Here is a 17,862-nt window from a genome sequence, read left to right as displayed (position 1 = left end):
CAGGCGATAATAAGAACATCTGAAGAAGATGGCACTAGTATTATGACCTTTACGGAGATGTCTTTTGTGAAAGGACATTTTATCAGATCATAGCCCATGTCATCAGAATAACTTACACATTTTGCTCACTAATATAGCAAATGGAAGGCATCTGTTTTGATGCCATTCTTATGTCATCCATTCAGTCAGTGCTGGAATGCTGAATTGTGAGTTTTTCCACAATGACCAAGCTACACACACAGTAAATCCCAAACGGAACCAAACAAGCCAGTTGGGTGGCTCTGTGAGTTAGCCTCATAGACACTGATGATGCAACACAAGCAAACATTGGTGGACACCTGTTGAAATTGAGGGGTCTTGTGTTCAGTTATTTTGTAGAAACACTGCTTCCTTTAATTTAGATCAGGAAGAAGCTGATTAGCAATAGGAGGACATTTTGGACTTCAAATGACAGTACATGTACTATTTCATTCGAATGTATGCCTATTTGTGTCTGTATGGCCACAATAATAATAATACAAAGACATCATGAGAGAAATAGTGAATGCATATAGAAGAACAAACAATTGAGAGAAAAAAAGGTCAACAAACCTTAATAAAGAGAATACTGTTTAATACTTGTATCAGCATCATTTGAGTAATACAAAATACACATTTCAATACAATTGATTGGCAAGATTGTACAGAACTATATACATTGCAAATAAAACACATTTAGTACATGATATAAATAGTGTGACAAATGTACAATAAAGTGCGTCAATACACATTGTGCATGACTCATGAGAACAGGTTATTTCATAGATTTTCACTAGTAAAAGTGACTGATAAGAAATGCACATGTAAACTACATATATAATGTAATAAAAACATGTAGTAAGTGTATTACGTGTGTTATAAGCATGTTATGACATTGTTATGTCAGAGGAACCCTGTTGTCTTTGGCCCATTTCCTTAGAGCTCTGATAATGTACTCCACCTGGGGGTTCTGTGTGCTCCTCAACAGGGGCAGCACCTCCTTCAGGGTTTCCCTGTGCAACCACAGACAATGGTTATTAGTGATGAGAACTTAGCAACAGGTCATATTCTACAATGGCAATGTTTTCATAACATAATTATAGCATAATGGTTGTCAATAAAGTTCAAATGAAAGTGCTTGAATCACAAAAGTCACACTTTACCGTGCAATGTAAATTACTCAAGGCACAAAAATTATGTACCAAAACATCTCTGTGGAGGACATGATTTTCATATTTTATGTGTTGGTGACTCTGTGTAGCGGACAATCATTAACACAGACAAGTGTTGGTATCAACATTGGACTAAAGAAACTTAGCCAATACTTACTTTGGCTCTCTGCCTGCCAGTATGAGCTGGAAGATTCCGACACAGGCCCCTCTCTTGCCCTCCCAGTAGTTGGAGTCGGGATCCAGTTTCTCCAGAGTATCGAATGCTTTGGCTGCCGAGTAGAACTGACCCATCTGAAAGCACAGACAGACAGAGCGGCATTTAATTGCATTGAATATTGAGAAAGCTTGGCCTTTGCTAATCTCGTCCCCAGTCTATTGGGGAGGAAGTCTGGTGCGCAAGATTACTTGTGGTTAGCCTGGAAACTAAGCTAGTAGAGAGAGTAGTAGTGAGCCTCACCTTATAGCAGTCGTTGGCAATGAGTTGTAAGAGGCTGAAGGAGTCTGGTGAAGCCCCCATCTTCAGATACAGCTCCCAGGCTAGCTGGCCTTTCTGGTTCATGATGTCTGAGCGAGAGGAGAGACAACACTATTTAGATAATATATTTCTTTTAATTAATTAGTAATATATTTAGTTTCTTAGATCATGTATGTAGATATCGTATTGATGTAAAGGTATTGAAAATGTATTGATGACAAATGTATTGCAGGCTGGATACATACAGCAGCGAGTCAGCCAGCTCAGGTATACATAGTCAGTCTTAATCTTCTCACCCTGGATCAGCAGAAATATCTGAGTCCAATATAAAAGAATGTTACAACATGAACTTTTAACTGATTCAATACACTACTCAATGCAAGCAGTAGTGCATATTTCCAGGTTGACAGTATGTACCTCCTCTGCTTCTTTGTAGTTGCCCAAGGCAGCTTTGGCCTGGGCATAGTTGAAATTGAACGTATCCTCGGTATAGAAGTAACTCTGTTAAAGACAAACCAAAAATAAACACACAATCAAAGATAAATAATGCTTACCTTCTTTCCCCAAGCATACATGTTAAGTACACAGCAATCCATAAATATGTCAAGCACTCAAAGGAAAAGTGATTGAGTATGTGTGTGCAACCATGCCTATGTGCTCTACTGTACTATTGTTCTGTATGCTACATGTTTTGGGCCATGCAAACCTTGACTGAGTTGAGGTAGATGAGAACGTCTTCAAACTGCCTCAGAAGGAAGAAACAGGAAGCCATACACTGTCTTCCAGGTATCGTGTCTGAGAGGAGAGAGAGATAAAGACAGTGAGACAAAGATGCACATGCTCACTCACACGCAGACATACACGCACATGTGAACACACACGCTAAACACACATACTAACACACACACAAGCTAACTCATAGCTTCTTGGTTGAATCGCTTTAGATTCATTCATTCACATTACCGCATTCGCTGGCTGAGCCTCCGACCAGCTGGAAGAACTGTTGAGCGATTTTCAGGTGATCCCTCTGCAGCAGAGATACAGACAGGGACGAGGAGGAGGGAATAGAGACTGCTAGTCAGTCAGTCAGATTTCCTATCAGTGATGATCTACTACACCAGGAATATAAGACATTCCTAATCTACTCGGACATTTATACTGTGTGGGCCTAGGGGGTTTTCGGATAGTTTGTCAAACATTTTCTTACTCACCGATCCAATTTCTTGGCCCAATGCAGCATTCACCACTCCTTTCAAAATGTACTCCTGAAATAAATGGATTTTGTTAAGACACCGTATGTATGCTATTAAGGCTTTCGTCTTTAAACAACAAGACTTCCGCTGCTTATGACACCTGATAATGTGAAACTATTACTACCTGTGGTGTGGTTGGCTCCAAGTCTTTTATGAGGGTGTAAGCCTCTTGAACATCATCTGAAACATACAGGTGCACGAGGACCATTCTTTAGTTCAAAGGTTATTGATGATAAAATATGTTAGGATTAGGATTCAAAGACAACCACCAGAGGCTAAGGCCCACCTTGTCTAAGGTAGTAGATGACCAGGTTCAACCGAGCCTCAGAGATTACATCAATCAGCGGGGGCAGCACCTGCAACGCCCCCTCCCCACCACGAAACACCACCTGGGGTGATAGAGGTCAAAAGTTATAGAGCACAGGGGTCACTGTCATGCAAACACAGTCACACAACAGAGGTGGTGGAACAGCTTACCAGGTTATGCCGGATAAGCTCCTTAGCAAACTCAAAGGAGCAGGAGGAGATGTCTATGAGGTTCTTTAACTCAGCCTGAGAGATAAAATAACAAATTGAACCACATTATTGCTGTACATGACAAGTGTAGGCATAAACATCGACTGTGGATGTTAGGCAAACGCGTGTAGATGCACGCCAGTCTATTTTGACTGTTGATGCATACGAAGTTGCTTTACCTCGGCTGCCTTGCCGTTGTACAGCCTGAAGTGGTTGCAGGCCTTGAGGTTGAGAGCGATGGTGGATTCAGGAATACTCTGCAGATACACAGCCAGCACCTCTTGGGAAACATCATAGTAGTCCAACTTGTAGTAGCACAGCGCTACGTACACGTTAAGAGCTAGGAAATCTCTGGAGGAAAGAGAAAATAGGTAAATATGGTAAAACATCCAATAGCTAGTACCATAGTTCACACTGCATTCTTGAATAGTACATGTTGACCTCTCAAACTCCTTGTGCATTTTTCTCTCTTGCCTTTTGACTGCACTGTCCAATATAATACACCATCTTTCTCAACTGCAAAATAACTATAGCCTTCTCCCTCCATCTTCTTGTCTCTGTATCAACACAAGGCAATGTGTCCGTCCAACTGTATAATACTTAATCCTAAATATATGGTTTATAGTATGTTTACTGTGTATAGTTATACGAATTGACAGTAAGATTGACACTGACTCATTCAGACTATCCACACTACCCATTGGTACTGGTGGGACCACTGTAATCTGGCATATGAGGGATTTGTGGGACTATGCTCTTGCCTATCAGTGATTTTGATGAAGGGACATGGGAGAATGATCCAGTATAAGTACCTATTCTGTAGCAGGATGCGTTTGTAGATGTCGATGGCCTCCTGGTAGTGGGATCTCATGTAGTGGATGGAGGCCAGGCTCAGCTGGTCCTCAGTCACATCCTCCAGGTTCTGATGGAAACCCATCAGCTTCTTCTCATCATTGAACTGGGAACAGAGAGGAAAGACATGGTTGGTTTGTCTATTGGTTTATTTGGGATATTACACAAGTAGGTGTGCACCTACAGTACCACACAGTTGCATTACAAAGAAAGAAAAAAGTACACTGAACAAAAATGTAAACGCAACATGTAAAGTCAGTTGAAATAAAAGATCCCAGAAATGTTCCATATGCACAAAAAGCTTACTTCTCTCAAATTTTGAGCACAAATTTGTTTACATCCCTGTTAGTGAGCATTTCTCCTTTGCCAAGATAATCCATCCACCTGACAGGCGTGGCATATCAAGAAGCTGATTAAACAGCATGATCATTACACAGGTACACCTTGTGCTGGGACAATAAAAGTCCACTCTGAAATGTGCAGTTTTGTCACACAACACAATGCCACAGATGTCTCTAGTTTTGAGGGAGCGTGCAATTGGCATGCTGACTGCAGGAATGTCCACCAGAGCTGTTGCCAGATATTTTAATGTTAATTTCTCTACCATAAGCCATCTCCAACGTCGTTTTAGGGAATTTGGCGGTACGTCCAACCGGTCTCACAACCACAGACCATGTGTATGACATCATGTGGGCGAGTGGTTTGCTGATGTCAACGTTGTGAACAGAGTGCCCCATGGTGGTGGGGTTATGGTATGGGCAGGTATAAGCTACGGACAACGAACACAATTGCATTTTATCTATGGCAATTTTAATGCACAGGGATACCGTGACGAGATCCTGAGACCCATTGTCGTGCCATTCATCCACTGCCATCACCTCAAGTTTCAGCATGATAATGCACGGCCCCATGTCGCAAGGATCTGTACACAATTCCTGGAAGCTGAAAATGTCCCAGTTCTTCAATGGCCTACATACTCACCAGACATGTCACCCAATGAGCATGTTTGTGATGTTCTGGATCAACGTGTACAACAGCATGTTCCAGTTCCAGCCCATATCCAGCAACTTCGCACAGCCATTGAAGAGGAGTGGGACAACATTCCACAGGCCACAATCAAAAGCCTGATTAACTCTATGTGAAAGAGATGTGTCGCGCTGCATGAGGCAAATGGTGGTCACACCAGATACTGACTGGTTTTCTGATCCACGCACCTACCTTTTTTAAAGGTATATGTGACCAACAGATGCATATCTGTTTTCCCAGTCATGTGAAATCCATAGATTAGAGCCAAATGAATTTATTTCAATTGACTGATTTCCTTATATGAATTGTATCTCAGTAAAATCTTTGAAATTGTTGCATGTTGCATTTATATTATGAAGCAAAGATCAATGATATAAAGAACTTTGGAGTACTTTAAATGAAATTATGGGCAGAAAGACTAATTCAACTCCATCTTTCATCAAATCAGATGGCTTATTCATCACAAAACCATTTGATGTTGCCAATTATTTTAATGTTTACTTCATTGGCAAAGTGGGCAAACTTAGGCAGGAAATGCCAACAACGAACAGTGAGCCATCGTATTCATGCATTAAAAAACAAATAATGAAAGAAAAGCATTGCAAGTTTGAATTTTGTAAAGTTAGTGTGGGAGAGGTGGAAAAATTATTGTTATCGATCAATAATGACAAACCACCTGGCATTGACAACTTAGATGGAATGCTACTGAGGATGGTAGCTGACTCTATAGCCACTCCTACAGTGGGGAGAACAAGTATTTGATACACTGCCGATTTTGCAGGTTTTCCTACTTACAAAGCATGTAGAGGTCTGTAATTTTTATCATAGGTACACTTCAACTGTGAGAGACGGAATCTAAAACAAAAATCCAGAAAATCACATTGTATGATTTTTAAGTAATTAATTTGCATTTTATTGCATGACATAAGTATTTGATACATCAGAAAAGCAGAATTTAATATTTGGTACAGAAACCTTTGTTTGCAATTACAGAGATCATACGTTTCCTGTAGGTCTTGACCAGGTTTGCACACACTGCAGCAGGGATTTTGGCCCACTCCTCCATACAGACCTTCTCTAGATCTTTCAGGTTTCGGGGCTGTCGCTGGGCAATACAGACTTTCAGCTCCCTCCAAAGATTTTCTATTGAGTTCAGGTCTGGAGACTGGCTAGGCCACTCCAGGACCTTGAGATGCTTCTTACAGAGCCACTCCTTAGTTGCCCTGGCTGTGTGTTTCGGGTCGTTGTCATGCTGGAAGACCCAGCCACGACCCATCTTCAATGCTCTTACTGAGGGAAGGAGGTTGTTGGCCAAGATCTCGCGATACATGGCCCCATCCATCCTCCCCTCAATACGGTGCAGTCGTCCTGTCCCCTTTGCAAAAAAGCATCCCCAAAGAATGATGTTTCCACCTCCATGCTTCACGGTTGGGATGGTGTTCTTGGGGTTGTACTCATCCTTCTTCTTCCTCCAAACACGGCGAGTGGAGTTTAGACCAAAAAGCTATATTTTTGTCTCATCAGACCACATGACCTTCTCCCATTCCTCCTCTGGATCATCCAGATGGTCATTGGCAAACTTCAGACGGGCCTGGACATGCGCTGGCTTGAGCAGGGGGACCTTGCGTGCGCTGCAGGATTTTAATTCGTGACGGCGTAGTGTGTTACTAATGGTTTTCTTTGAGACTGTGGTCCCAGCTCTCTTCAGGTCATTGACCAGGTCCTGCCGTGTAGTTCTGGGCTGATCCCTCACCTTCCTCATGATCATTGATGCCCCACGAGGTGAGATCTTGCATGGAACCCCAGACCGATGGTGATTGACCGTCATCTTGAACTTCTTCCATTTTCTAATAATTGCGCCAACAGTTGTTGCCTTCTCACCAAGCTGCTTGCCTATTGTCCTGGAGCCCATCCCAGCCATGTGTAGGTCTACAATTTTATCCCTGATGTCCTTACACAGCTCTCTGGTCTTGGCCATTGTGGAGAGGTTGGAGTCTGTTTGATTGAGTGTGTGGACAGGTGTCTTTTATACAGGTAACGAGTTCAAACAGGTGCAGTTAATACAGGTAATGAGTGGAGAACAGGAGGGCTTCTTAAAGAAAAACTAACAGGTCTGTGAGAGCCGGAATTCTTACTGGTTGGTAGGTGATCAAATACTTACGTCATGCAATAAAATGCAAATTAATTACTTAAAAATCATACAATGTGATTTTCTGGATTTTTGTTTTAGATTCCGTCTATCACAGTTGAAGTGTACCTATGATAAAAATTACAGACCTCTACATTCTTTGTAAGTAGGAAAACCTGCAAAATCGGCAGTGTATCAAATACTTGTTCTCTCCACTGTATCTATCATATCTTTAATCTGAGCCTAGAGAAAAGTATTTGTCCTCAGGCCTGGAGGGAAGCCAAAGTAATTCCATTTCCCAAGAGTGGTAAAGCGGCCTTTAGTGGTTCTAACAGTAGACCTATAAGCTTGCTACCAGCTCCTAGCAAACTGTTGGAAAAAATGGTGTTTGACCAAATACAATGCCATTTCTCTGTAAACAAATTAACAACAGACTTTCAGCATGCTTATAGAGAAGGGCTCTCAACATGTACTGCACTGACACAAATGACTGGTGATTGGTTGAAATAAATTGATAATAAGAAGATTGTGGGAGCTGTACTGTTACATTTTTGGGTGCCTGACCATAACCTGTTGTTGAAAAAACGTATGTGTTATGGCTTTTCAACCTCTGCCATATCGTGGATTCAGAGCTATCTATCTAATAGAACTCAAGTGGCTTTCTTTAATGCAAGCTTCTCTAATGTCAAACATGTAAAGTGTGGTGTACCGCAGGGCAGCTCTCTAGGCCCTCTACTCTTTTCTATTTTTACCAATGACCTGCCATGGCATTAAACAAAGCATGTGTGTCCATGTATGCTGATGATTCAACCATATACACATCAGCAACCACAGGTAATGAAGTCACTGAAACCCTTAACAAAGAGTTGCAGTCTGTTTTGGAATGGGTGGCCAGTAATAAACTGGTCCTGAACATCTCTAAAACAAATAATTCCCTAAGTTCTAGACCTCAGATGAATCTGGTATGAATGGTGTGACTGTTGAAGAAGTTGAGGAGACTCAATTACTTGACGTTACCTTAGACTGTAAACTATCATGGTCAAAACATATAGATTCTATGGTTGTAAAGATGGGGAGAGTTCTGTCTGTAATAAATAGATGCTCTGCTTTTTTGACACCACACTTCAAAAAGCAAGTCCTGCAGGATCTAGTTTAGTCTTATCTTGATTATTGTCCAGTCGTGTGGTCGAGTGCTACAAGGAAAGACCTAGTTAAGCTGCAGCTGGCCCAGAACAGAGCGGCACGTCTTGCTCTTCATTGTAATCAGAAGGCTAATATAAATACTATGCATGCCAGTCTCTCTTGGCTAAGAATTGAGGAGAGACTGACTGAATCACTTCTTATTTTTATAAGAAACATTAATGTGTTGAAAATTCCAAATTGTTTGTATAGTAAATTTACACACAGCTCTGACACACACACTTACCCCACCAGACATGCCACCACGGGTCTTTTCACAGTCCCCAAATCCAGAACAAATTCAAGAAAGCGTACAGTATTATATAGAGCCATTATTGCATGGAACTCCGTTCCATCTCATATTGCTCAAATGAACAGCAAACCTGGTTTCAAAAAACAGATAAAGCAACACCTCATGGCACAACGCCTCTCCCCTATTTGACTTAGATAGTTTGTGTGTAGGTATTGATATGTAGGCTACGTGTGCCTTTTTTAATTTGTTGTTTATATTTTTTATGTAGTTCTGTCCTTGAGCTGTTCTTGTCTATTAATGTTCTGTATTATGTCATGTTTCATGTTTTGTGTGGACCCCAGGAAGAGTAGCTGCTGCTTTTGCAACAGCTAATGGGGATCCTAATTACATTTACATTTTAGTTATTTAGCAGACGCTCTTATCCAGAGCGACTTCCAGTTAGTGAGTGCATACGTGGTATTTGGTAATAAAATACCAAATACCAAAAAATATTGTTCAGTACACTCTAAGTATTGGGACTTGGGGATTGTGTAAAACATGATTTTATGCAACTGTTAGTGCTGAGTGATTAACCGAAATGTCGGTTATTTTTCAGTTTTTAAACAACTAATTGACCGATGTCGGTTCAATTATTTGAATTCCATTTTGTGCGCAATGCGCAGTTTCTCTAGAGATAACTCAGCTCAAGCCCGAACTGTATGATGTAGTAGGGAGTTGTAGTTTCCAAAAGGCCAATATTCTACATAGTTTAGTACAGAAAACGTGGTAATTAACTACAATGACCATAATCCATTGCGCGCCTACTTGTCCGGTCTGAGACCGAGAGAAGAGAGAAGAACGTGTGATCGAGAGGGATAGAGAGCAGTTGCTTCGTGAGGTATCTCTACCTGAAAATACATGATCTATGATTGATAGTTGGTATTCAGCAGTCATAAAAGTATACCTTATTTACTTTGAAGAACTACTAAAATAGTTTTTGTCAGACAGCATAGGCAGCAGCTCTATAGAGATGAGATGATGACTTGGAATTAAATAATAAAGTCATCAAATAGGCCTCAAACAAATGTAATATACACAACAACTGAAATATTTTATTAAAGTAATTTGAAAAATGGTTAATAATTGATAAGCAGTAATGGGCAGCCACTACCATCATGGGACTTTTACTAATTGTTTTGTTCTGTGTTCTTACAGCATTAAAACCCACATAATGCATAGTGCATTTAACCATGATTATTTTTTTATAATCGAAACGACCTCAAAAAGCCCTAATCGCTCAGCACTAGCAAATGTACAGAAGCAAAAAATAAAGAGTGATGAGAAACACACATTAACATATTAACGAATACAGAAAAGGAACAGTTCTGACCTTATGAGCCAGGTGGAAGAGCAGGCGATTCTGAAGTGCACACTTTGGAGCTAAAGGAAAAAGGGGGGAATACCTTATCGACTACGGTAAGAAGCAGGAGGATGAAAAACTGAACAATTCTAAAATATTTTAGCTTAATATTCACCCTTGTTTGCAGCCTCCTCTGCCTCTCTGTAGAGCCCCAGGAAAAACAAAGTGCAGGCCAGATACACCCACACCTCCCCTGGTTCTTCTAACCGGAGTGTCAATGTCCTGTACTCCTGTCATGGAAATAAATTGACATATGTGTCACATAGAGCATTGTAAAAATTGCTTTTTTCAGACAAGAATGAATTTAACTGAACACACACACCTCCATTGCTCTCTTGTAATCACCCAAGTGAAAGGCACAGTAGCCAATCCAAAGGTCTGCATGCTCCTCTTTTTCTCCAACATCTCGCTGAAACTGAAAGAAGACAAAGCAACACATCAACAATAGGACACAGTGCTCTCGCTCCTCTCGCTCTCTCACACACACCCCTATGCAACTGTAATAAGGAAACGGAAAGACCTTATAGACAGAGCAATGTCAAGACTGAGGAAGGAGAATGTTGAGAGGACACAGGACTTTCACAGATCACATGATATCTTGAGTCACATTTATTACAGAGTTGCTCATCATTCATTTGCTGATTGCACATGACAGCTAGCTACATGAGTTCCTATCTAGCTACCTCTAACAGAGTTTGAGCCCCAAGGTAGTCTCTCTGGTTGAGGTATTCCTCCAGGCTAGGGCTCTTCTTGGCTTTGTTTTTCTTCTTCTTCTCACTGACACTAGCTGCAGCCTCTCCACCTACTGCTGGCTTCACCCGGGACAGAATCTGGATGGATGTGACAAGGAAGAGAATCCTTATTGTGGACATGACAGCTGGCAATTTGTTTACTAAAGCAGAAATCATACAATATTTGCATATTTGGTCAGATAGACAGTCATGTTTTAATAGATGTAGTGTAGCTATAGCCGTTATCCTTTGTCAAACTAGCTTACTGCCATTACTTTAAAATGAACCTCGTCACCGATCACAGATAGGTGAAATATACTTTGGTAGCTGGCTAAGTAGTTTGCTAGCTACATTGATTAAGCTAGAAAGCTAACTAGCTAACGTTAACTACATAGCAAGACTTTTAGCTAACCAACAAGTACGCAGCTAGTAGGCTAACTTGTAAGACTTACCATGACGGCACAGCAGTTACTCTTGCATTATGTCACTGTTCAGTATGGATAAATTGATTATAGCTATAACACTAGCTAACGTTAGTGGGAAATTAGCTACGTTAGCTAACGTTATTAACTACTTTTCTAGCTGGGATTAGTTTAGCTGGCTTCGCTGCCAAAGAACCTGGAAGGAATAGTATGAATACGTAACGTGAACGAAGGGTATCAAGCTAGCTAACGTTAGCTAATGAAACATCTGACTGTGATTTCCTTGCGGTGTGGGGATTACGCTTGTGTTGCCTAGCAACGGCGTTCATCCTCTTCTTCACTTCAGGATCAGATGCGGAATGCAAAATGTAATTCTGGATTTAGCCCTGTTTTTGTCGTGCATGTTTGATAATGACATTCACACAAAACAACTATTTTTTTTTGCCACCCACATAGAGAGGGTTCGTCAAATGTATCTAGAACAGCCCCAGTGGCCTAATGGATAAGGCACTGGCCTCCTAAGCCAGGGATTGTGGGTTCGAGTCCCATCTGGGGTGATAATGTTTTCACCCCGAGAATGCTGGGGATGCATTGGGTGGTCATACAATGTGAAATCAGTCTTGACAAAAGCCCATATTGCGTGGCAGGTGCACATAGATGCTGTTTATGTCATTTAAATATATGCCTGATCCATAATCAATCCATCCCAAGTCGTACATATTTAAGGACAAGGCCAAATTGGATAAAAAATATATTTCAAGAACTTTCTACAATCAACCTATATGTTATGCACAAATTATCACAGGAGTGCTAGAGTCCTTAATTGAAACGATAACAAAGTGCATTAACAGTTTAAATGCATGAGGCATTTATAAATCACATTCTTCAAATATCAAATGGGCATCATTAAAGTCCAAAAATGGATGTAGCAACTAAGTATTCTAGCTTTATATATCAATTGTAAACTGAACAGTCAATATAACATTTGTATGGATTTCAGATTTGTGTGTATATACACACACATTGTGGCTGTGGTTAACAGTGTTGAAGAGGGCCAAACTGAAGAAACCAGAGTAGTGGTCCTCTGTAGCTCAGCTGGTAGAGCACGGCGCTTGTAACGCCAAGGTAGTGGGTTCGATCCCCGGGACCACCCATACACAAAAAAAATGTATGCACGCATGACTGTAAGTCGCTTTGGATAAAAGCGTCTGCTAAATGGCATATTATTATTAGATAGAGTTTAATCTATGTCAACGGGAAAAGCCCAATATAATAACCAATGTATTCGTAATCACCCTCATCCCAAGAAAAACAGACAAGTTTCAAAAAACAATCTGCCAAGTTTATTGACATCACAGCACTGCTTTTGACTCTGGAGTGATTGACACCACTTAGGACCAATCAGCGGAGGCACCACCCCACTCGGTAGCCTGGGCGGTGGGGGCAGCGGACCAATCCTCTGTGGCGGGCTGGGCACTCCAATCCTCTGTAGGAAGACAATCATGAGTGTGTGAGAATACAATCAAACCATTTATTGTCCAGACATTTCCACAGTCAAGACAAAGAGAAATTGTGTTTCTCCCGACAGGATCCGCAGTGAGGATTTGAGGCTTCACTACAGGTTTATGAGAGAACTATTCTACCCCTCTGTGTTGGTCATATAGGACATTTAGGTCCTAGATGGGCAAAAAAGGGGCATTACTAATTTACTTTCAGTAGAACATACCAGCAAAGCCTTCAGCTGCAGCTGGGGCCTTAGAAGGCGCAGCGGCTGAAAAGGAGAATTAAACAAAGTTTGAGTCAAACATATTCAGGTAGCCATTTGGTTTTGTAATTGTCAAAATGTGCCACTTCATCCACCTTTCCATTTGTGGCCTCCACTCCTGTGTATTCATCGCTTACCCTCAGTGAAGCTCTTACCCTCAATGCCAGCAGGGAACTGCTGGATGGGCACAGAGGGCACTGCCACTCCCTCGGACCAGTCGGCCACCTCGGGCTGGGCGAAGTCGGCCGTGGGGGCGGTCCACTCGCCCTGGAACTCCTCCTTGCCAACAGCCTTCTCGGCTGCGGCCTGCTCCTCCTTCTCAATCTGGAATGGGACGAGGAGGTTAGAAGTTAGGGATGTGATGTCACAATTTGCGTGAGAGCTCAGGTAAGCTGGCGCCACAGCTATATAGATTCTACAATACTCCCAACACCACATCAGAAGCATATTTTGCTTCAGGTTGTTCCATCACTGATTGAGATGAGTCAGTTACTGTTTCAGACTGCCATCTCACCCACAGTGATGGTTTTACTATTCCCTTCCAACGACAACTCACCCAGTCACTGACCGGACAAAGCAAGTGCTTTTAGAAGGGGAATGTGTATTTCCGAGGTATCCAAACTCCATTCTTGAATAGCTACATGGTGAGCAGGCTTTTGTTCCAGTCCAGCACCAACACATCTGATTCAATTAATCGTGGTCCAGACAAAGGACCATAATTAGTTTAAGTTAAATCAAACGATTAGTGCAGGGCTAGAACAAAAACCTTCTCAAACACGCAGCTCTCCACAACCAGAGTTGAAAACCAATGGTATAAACAGTGTGTGAACCATAGTGTCCCAGTAGGTCAGTTACCTCCTCTGGATCTCTGTAGAAGTAGAGATCAGGCATGACCTCCCAGGGGTGTTCCCTGGAGATGGTGCCCCTCATTCGCAGCACCTCCCTGGACAGCATCCACCACATCAGACCAACAGAGTGGTGGCCCTGGAACATAACAGACAACAGTCAGTTAGACATAGGGTTTTATACTAAGTCACTGATGATTATATGCACCGGCAACAGTCAGTCATACAGAGACACGACTGCCATTAACAGAATTGATCAGTCTAAACTAGTAGAATTCGTTAGTGGATTAACTGATACCCTGTAAAAACATGACTACATGGGAAGGCGTATTCAACTACTGACGAGGAAGTGCAAAGAAAACTCCCTAGGTAGGAAGAGTCCCAGTAGGGGTCTTGGTTGTGGCTCAGGTCACTATCAAACTCCAGTCATGGGGCAGCAGCCCTACTGATGTTAGCGAAAACCCGGCCGGGTCACTCTGGCACACTTCCGACACCTGAACACTGACAGACAGTGAAAGGCTTTAATTGTGTGCTGCATATTTCCATCAGTTGACCAAGATATCAGCTGAAGTCTACCCTTTCACTTTGAGAAAACACCATTGGGGACCAAACTGATATGATAGCCTGTTCAAGTCATTGTATTCTGTACTATAATATATATATATATATATAAAATATGAGACCACTAGAACATACATCTGTAGTCTATGGTCTGTCTGTACCTTGTTGTTGCAGGGGATGGCGATGTCCACGTATCTGAGGGGAGAGTCGGTGTTGCACATGGCGATGGTGGGGATGTTGACGTAGGAGGCCTCAGTCAGGGGCTGGTGGTCGGCACGGGGGTCTGTCACGATCAGGAGGCGGGGCTCACGGAAAGCAGCCTGGATCTGATTGGTGAAGGTTCCGGGGGTGAAACGACCGTGGAAGGTGGTGGCGCCGGTGGCGGAAGCGAACTTCAGCACAGCCCTCTGGTCGGAGAAAAGCGGGGAGACGAGTTAGTGGATTGGCTAACAAGCAGGAGGCGACTCAGTCAAGAATATAATTTAGCAGTAATATGGTATGTCTTGGTTGTGACTCAGGTCACTATCAAACTCCAGTCATGGGGCAGCAGCCCTACTGATGTTAGCGAAAACCCGGCCAGATCACTCTGGCACACTTCCGACACCTGAACACCAACATCACAGTGCCAGGCTTTAATTGTGTGCTGTTTTTAGCTAGTCCCCAACAATCAACTCCGAATTACATCAGGCCAACTGAGCTGACCAAGGTCATGTTCATAAGGGCACACAAGTAAAAAAAAATATATAAAAAAAAACTCCTCTTTAGACCGCTCACTTCCATTTTGCGCTTACTGAACATAACCCAGGAGAAACTCTGGGCCCTCATATATGTCAGGTGAGTTAGCTGTGGGCATCTCACCTGTCCAGTGTTCCTGGATGAGATGACGCAGACATCAGCTGGGTTCTCAATGGCCACGATGGCACGGGCAGCAAGCAGCAGCTTCTCCCACGTCTTCTTCAGGTTGATGATGTACACACCTGAGGGGACAACCAGTTACATTATTTATTGTTGATGATTATTTACATGTTGATATCCAACATGCATGCAGCCATAATGTCTATACACATGCTATCCTGTCTCAGGACAATCAATGACGAAAAAGACTACCGATTACTGGTGAAAACTGACTGAAGACGGGTGTTTCACCCACATTGGGATCATTATCTATTGGTTAAATGTTTGAGCTAGAGAAAAACATTCAAAATTAGGAAGACAGATGTTCAATCACTGATTGAGATAGGTCAGTTACGGTTTCAAACTGCCATCTCACCCACAGTGATGATTTTACTATTCCCTTCCAACGACAACTCACCCAGTCACTGACCGGACAAAGCAAGTGCTTTTAGAAGGGGTATGTGAATTTCAGAGGTCTCCCAATGCTGATCCTAAAACGCTAGTGTGCAGGCTATTGTTCCAGCCCAGCACATCTGATTCAGTGTATCATGTCAAGACTCAAGACCATGAATAGTTGAATTAGGTATGATAATGCAGGACTGGAACAAAAGCCTGCACATCCTCAACAGTCATAATATGTGCGAGTTCCAGAAGTCTTAAGTTCATAAACTGACAAATAACCAGGTATCTCATATTCCACCACTCACCATCACTCTTTCGCTTGTACGTGTAGTGTTCCATCTGGAAGTCCATGTTGGTACCTCCCAGGTGGGTTCCAGCTGCCAGGAACTTGAGCACATCCTCCTCCTTCATCTGCAGCACATCCAGACCTCCGGACATCGTGACCACTTTTCCTAAGTTACGAGTTATGTGGAAAAGCTGCAGGGAAAAGAGACGAGGCAGGTGAGATGTTGCATAAAGCTAGGGAAGCAGAGAATGGTTGGTTGAAACTAACGGGTCATTGTGGCTCAGGTCACTATCAAACTCCAGTCATGGGGCAGCAGCCCTACTGATGTTAGCGAAAACCCGGCCAGATCACTCTGGCACACTTCCGACACCTGAACACCAACATCACAGTGCCAGGCTTTAATTGTGTGCTGAACAAACGATCAAAGCTGTAATGCTTATAATTATTGTGTACGTATACAGGCCCTCGCCATAGGGGCCTTGGCATCCGTTTCCAAAAACAGAATTTACAATTATGAAATCATAAAATATTGTTACAGTTCCTTAGAATGACATCTGATCTCAACGTATACATCGACACGAGTATGTCAGGAAGAGGTTGTAACCACCAAGTTTACTCCACTAACCCCAGTCAGATGCAATGTTGCTGACCAATTAATATATAAAAAATATGTTGCAAAAAAGCATTACACCCAGTTAATACGTTATTGATACATGTGTGAAACTAGTCTGGTGGCATTTATGGATGTTGGTTACTTTAGTTATTAGTATCCAGCTTCCTCAATGGATTTAATGAGCACGCATGGCTAGCTAGCTACGTGTGCTAAGGTTAGCAGTTGCTACATGGCTTCTGGCCTAGCTGTCTAACGTGTAATTCACTATTTACAGTGGTTGTATTTTTACAAATATGGGATACATTCAAACACAATTTCATAGTTGTTTGTAACATGGCTTTAGTATTTGTCTCCGCAACTTTTATCTAAAGAAAATAGTAAATAGTTATCTCACCACGAGACAACGCCGTATGGAGTTCTGTACTTCACGGTAAAAGAGAGAGGAAAACGGAAGTGACGTTTTTATATACTGTAAATTCCACCAATCACCTTCCATTTCCTTCTCCAGGATTAGTAGTAGATGCAATTCAATAAAAGGTCGATAGATGGTAGTAAAATCATTTGAGACTAAAGTTCTTTGAGAAAGGGCATCAATTGTGATGGGCAGCAGTTGTTACTTCAAATTCAGTTAAATGTGCACTATGGGTGTGAAAACTATAATTAAATACTGTAAAGTTTATGCCAGGACGCCCATATAGTAATGATTGATTGAACGGCTTTATAGTCTATTTATGTCAGTAAAATTATAGGTTGCCATTTTGAGGTACTTATATCTTTGAATATTTTGATGCCATTTCATCAATAGGGATGCAAATTAAGATATTATCCAATGCGGCAATGTTCAAAAGGAATTTAAAATCCTTCACTGCTTTGAAATTAAATCAATTCAGACCAGGATTAGTTACAGCCGGTTCCTGCCTGGGATGAAATCCATAGTCAGTCAGGAGAGAGAAGAGAGGAACACTGCAGCACGCCTGGTTTTCAAACTTCCAAAGTTCTCCCGCTCCTCCGCACAATCCACTTGCTTCCAGTCGAAGCTCGCATCCACTACCAGACCATGGTACTTGCCTAT

General features: G+C 42.0%; 2 protein-coding genes across 3 annotated transcripts; both read right to left on the bottom strand.

Annotated features, from left to right (window-relative positions):
* Positions 1–596: 596 nt before the first annotated feature.
* LOC311113319 (intraflagellar transport protein 56-like) lies at positions 597–11,694 on the bottom strand. Its single transcript, XM_084156541.1, has 18 exons — positions 11,455–11,694; positions 10,955–11,101; positions 10,594–10,686; positions 10,387–10,501; positions 10,242–10,291; positions 4,247–4,392; positions 3,614–3,785; positions 3,396–3,470; positions 3,205–3,307; positions 3,043–3,098; positions 2,877–2,930; positions 2,629–2,692; positions 2,372–2,460; positions 2,083–2,166; positions 1,911–1,980; positions 1,648–1,754; positions 1,348–1,481; positions 597–1,031 (listed from the first exon to the last, which is right to left on the bottom strand). The coding sequence occupies exons 1-18, from the start codon at positions 11,455–11,457 to the stop codon at positions 917–919; spliced, it is 1,677 nt and encodes a 558-aa protein (XP_084012667.1). The 5' UTR covers positions 11,458–11,694; the 3' UTR covers positions 597–916.
* Positions 11,695–12,744: 1,050 nt separating this feature from the next.
* On the bottom strand, positions 12,745–17,250 carry LOC311113457 (small ribosomal subunit protein uS2). 2 transcript variants are annotated; one of them, XM_084156672.1, is made up of 8 exons: positions 17,185–17,250; positions 16,197–16,368; positions 15,454–15,572; positions 14,757–15,002; positions 14,045–14,173; positions 13,327–13,513; positions 13,151–13,195; positions 12,745–12,910 (listed from the first exon to the last, which is right to left on the bottom strand). In XM_084156672.1, exons 2-8 carry the CDS (start codon positions 16,327–16,329, stop codon positions 12,816–12,818), a joined length of 954 nt encoding a protein of 317 aa, XP_084012798.1. In that variant the 5' UTR covers positions 16,330–16,368; positions 17,185–17,250; the 3' UTR covers positions 12,745–12,815. The 2 variants fall into 2 exon arrangements, with proteins under 2 accessions (XP_084012798.1, XP_084012797.1); XM_084156671.1 differs by having other exon boundaries at positions 13,345–13,513; positions 17,185–17,225.
* Positions 17,251–17,862: the final 612 nt, after the last annotated feature.

The sequence above is a fragment of the Coregonus lavaretus genome (genome assembly GCF_964263955.1).
Source record: "Coregonus lavaretus genome assembly, chromosome: 40".
Taxonomy (NCBI): domain Eukaryota; kingdom Metazoa; phylum Chordata; class Actinopteri; order Salmoniformes; family Salmonidae; genus Coregonus; species Coregonus lavaretus.
The sequence above is the reverse complement of the archived record's forward strand: the minus strand, read 5'-3'. Positions and strand labels throughout refer to the sequence as shown.

Bases quoted from the DNA above. Each gene is read 5' to 3' on its own strand.
- LOC311113319 (XM_084156541.1), bottom strand. The intron at 3,099-3,204 runs GTGGGCCTTAGC...TGTATGTTTCAG, and splicing joins CATCTACTACCTTAGACAAG to ATGATGTTCAAGAGGCTTAC. The intron at 2,167-2,371 runs GTTTGCATGGCC...TGTCTTTAACAG, and splicing joins TCTACCTCAACTCAGTCAAG to AGTTACTTCTATACCGAGGA.
- LOC311113457 (XM_084156672.1), bottom strand. From the start codon at position 16,329: ATGTCCGGAGGTCTGGATGTGCTGCAGATGAAGGAGGAGGATGTGCTC. The intron at 15,003-15,453 runs GTGAGATGCCCA...TTCTCCGACCAG, and splicing joins CATCCAGGAACACTGGACAG to AGGGCTGTGCTGAAGTTCGC. The intron at 14,174-14,756 runs GTACAGACAGAC...GTTATGTTCCAG, and splicing joins CCATCCCCTGCAACAACAAG to GGCCACCACTCTGTTGGTCT.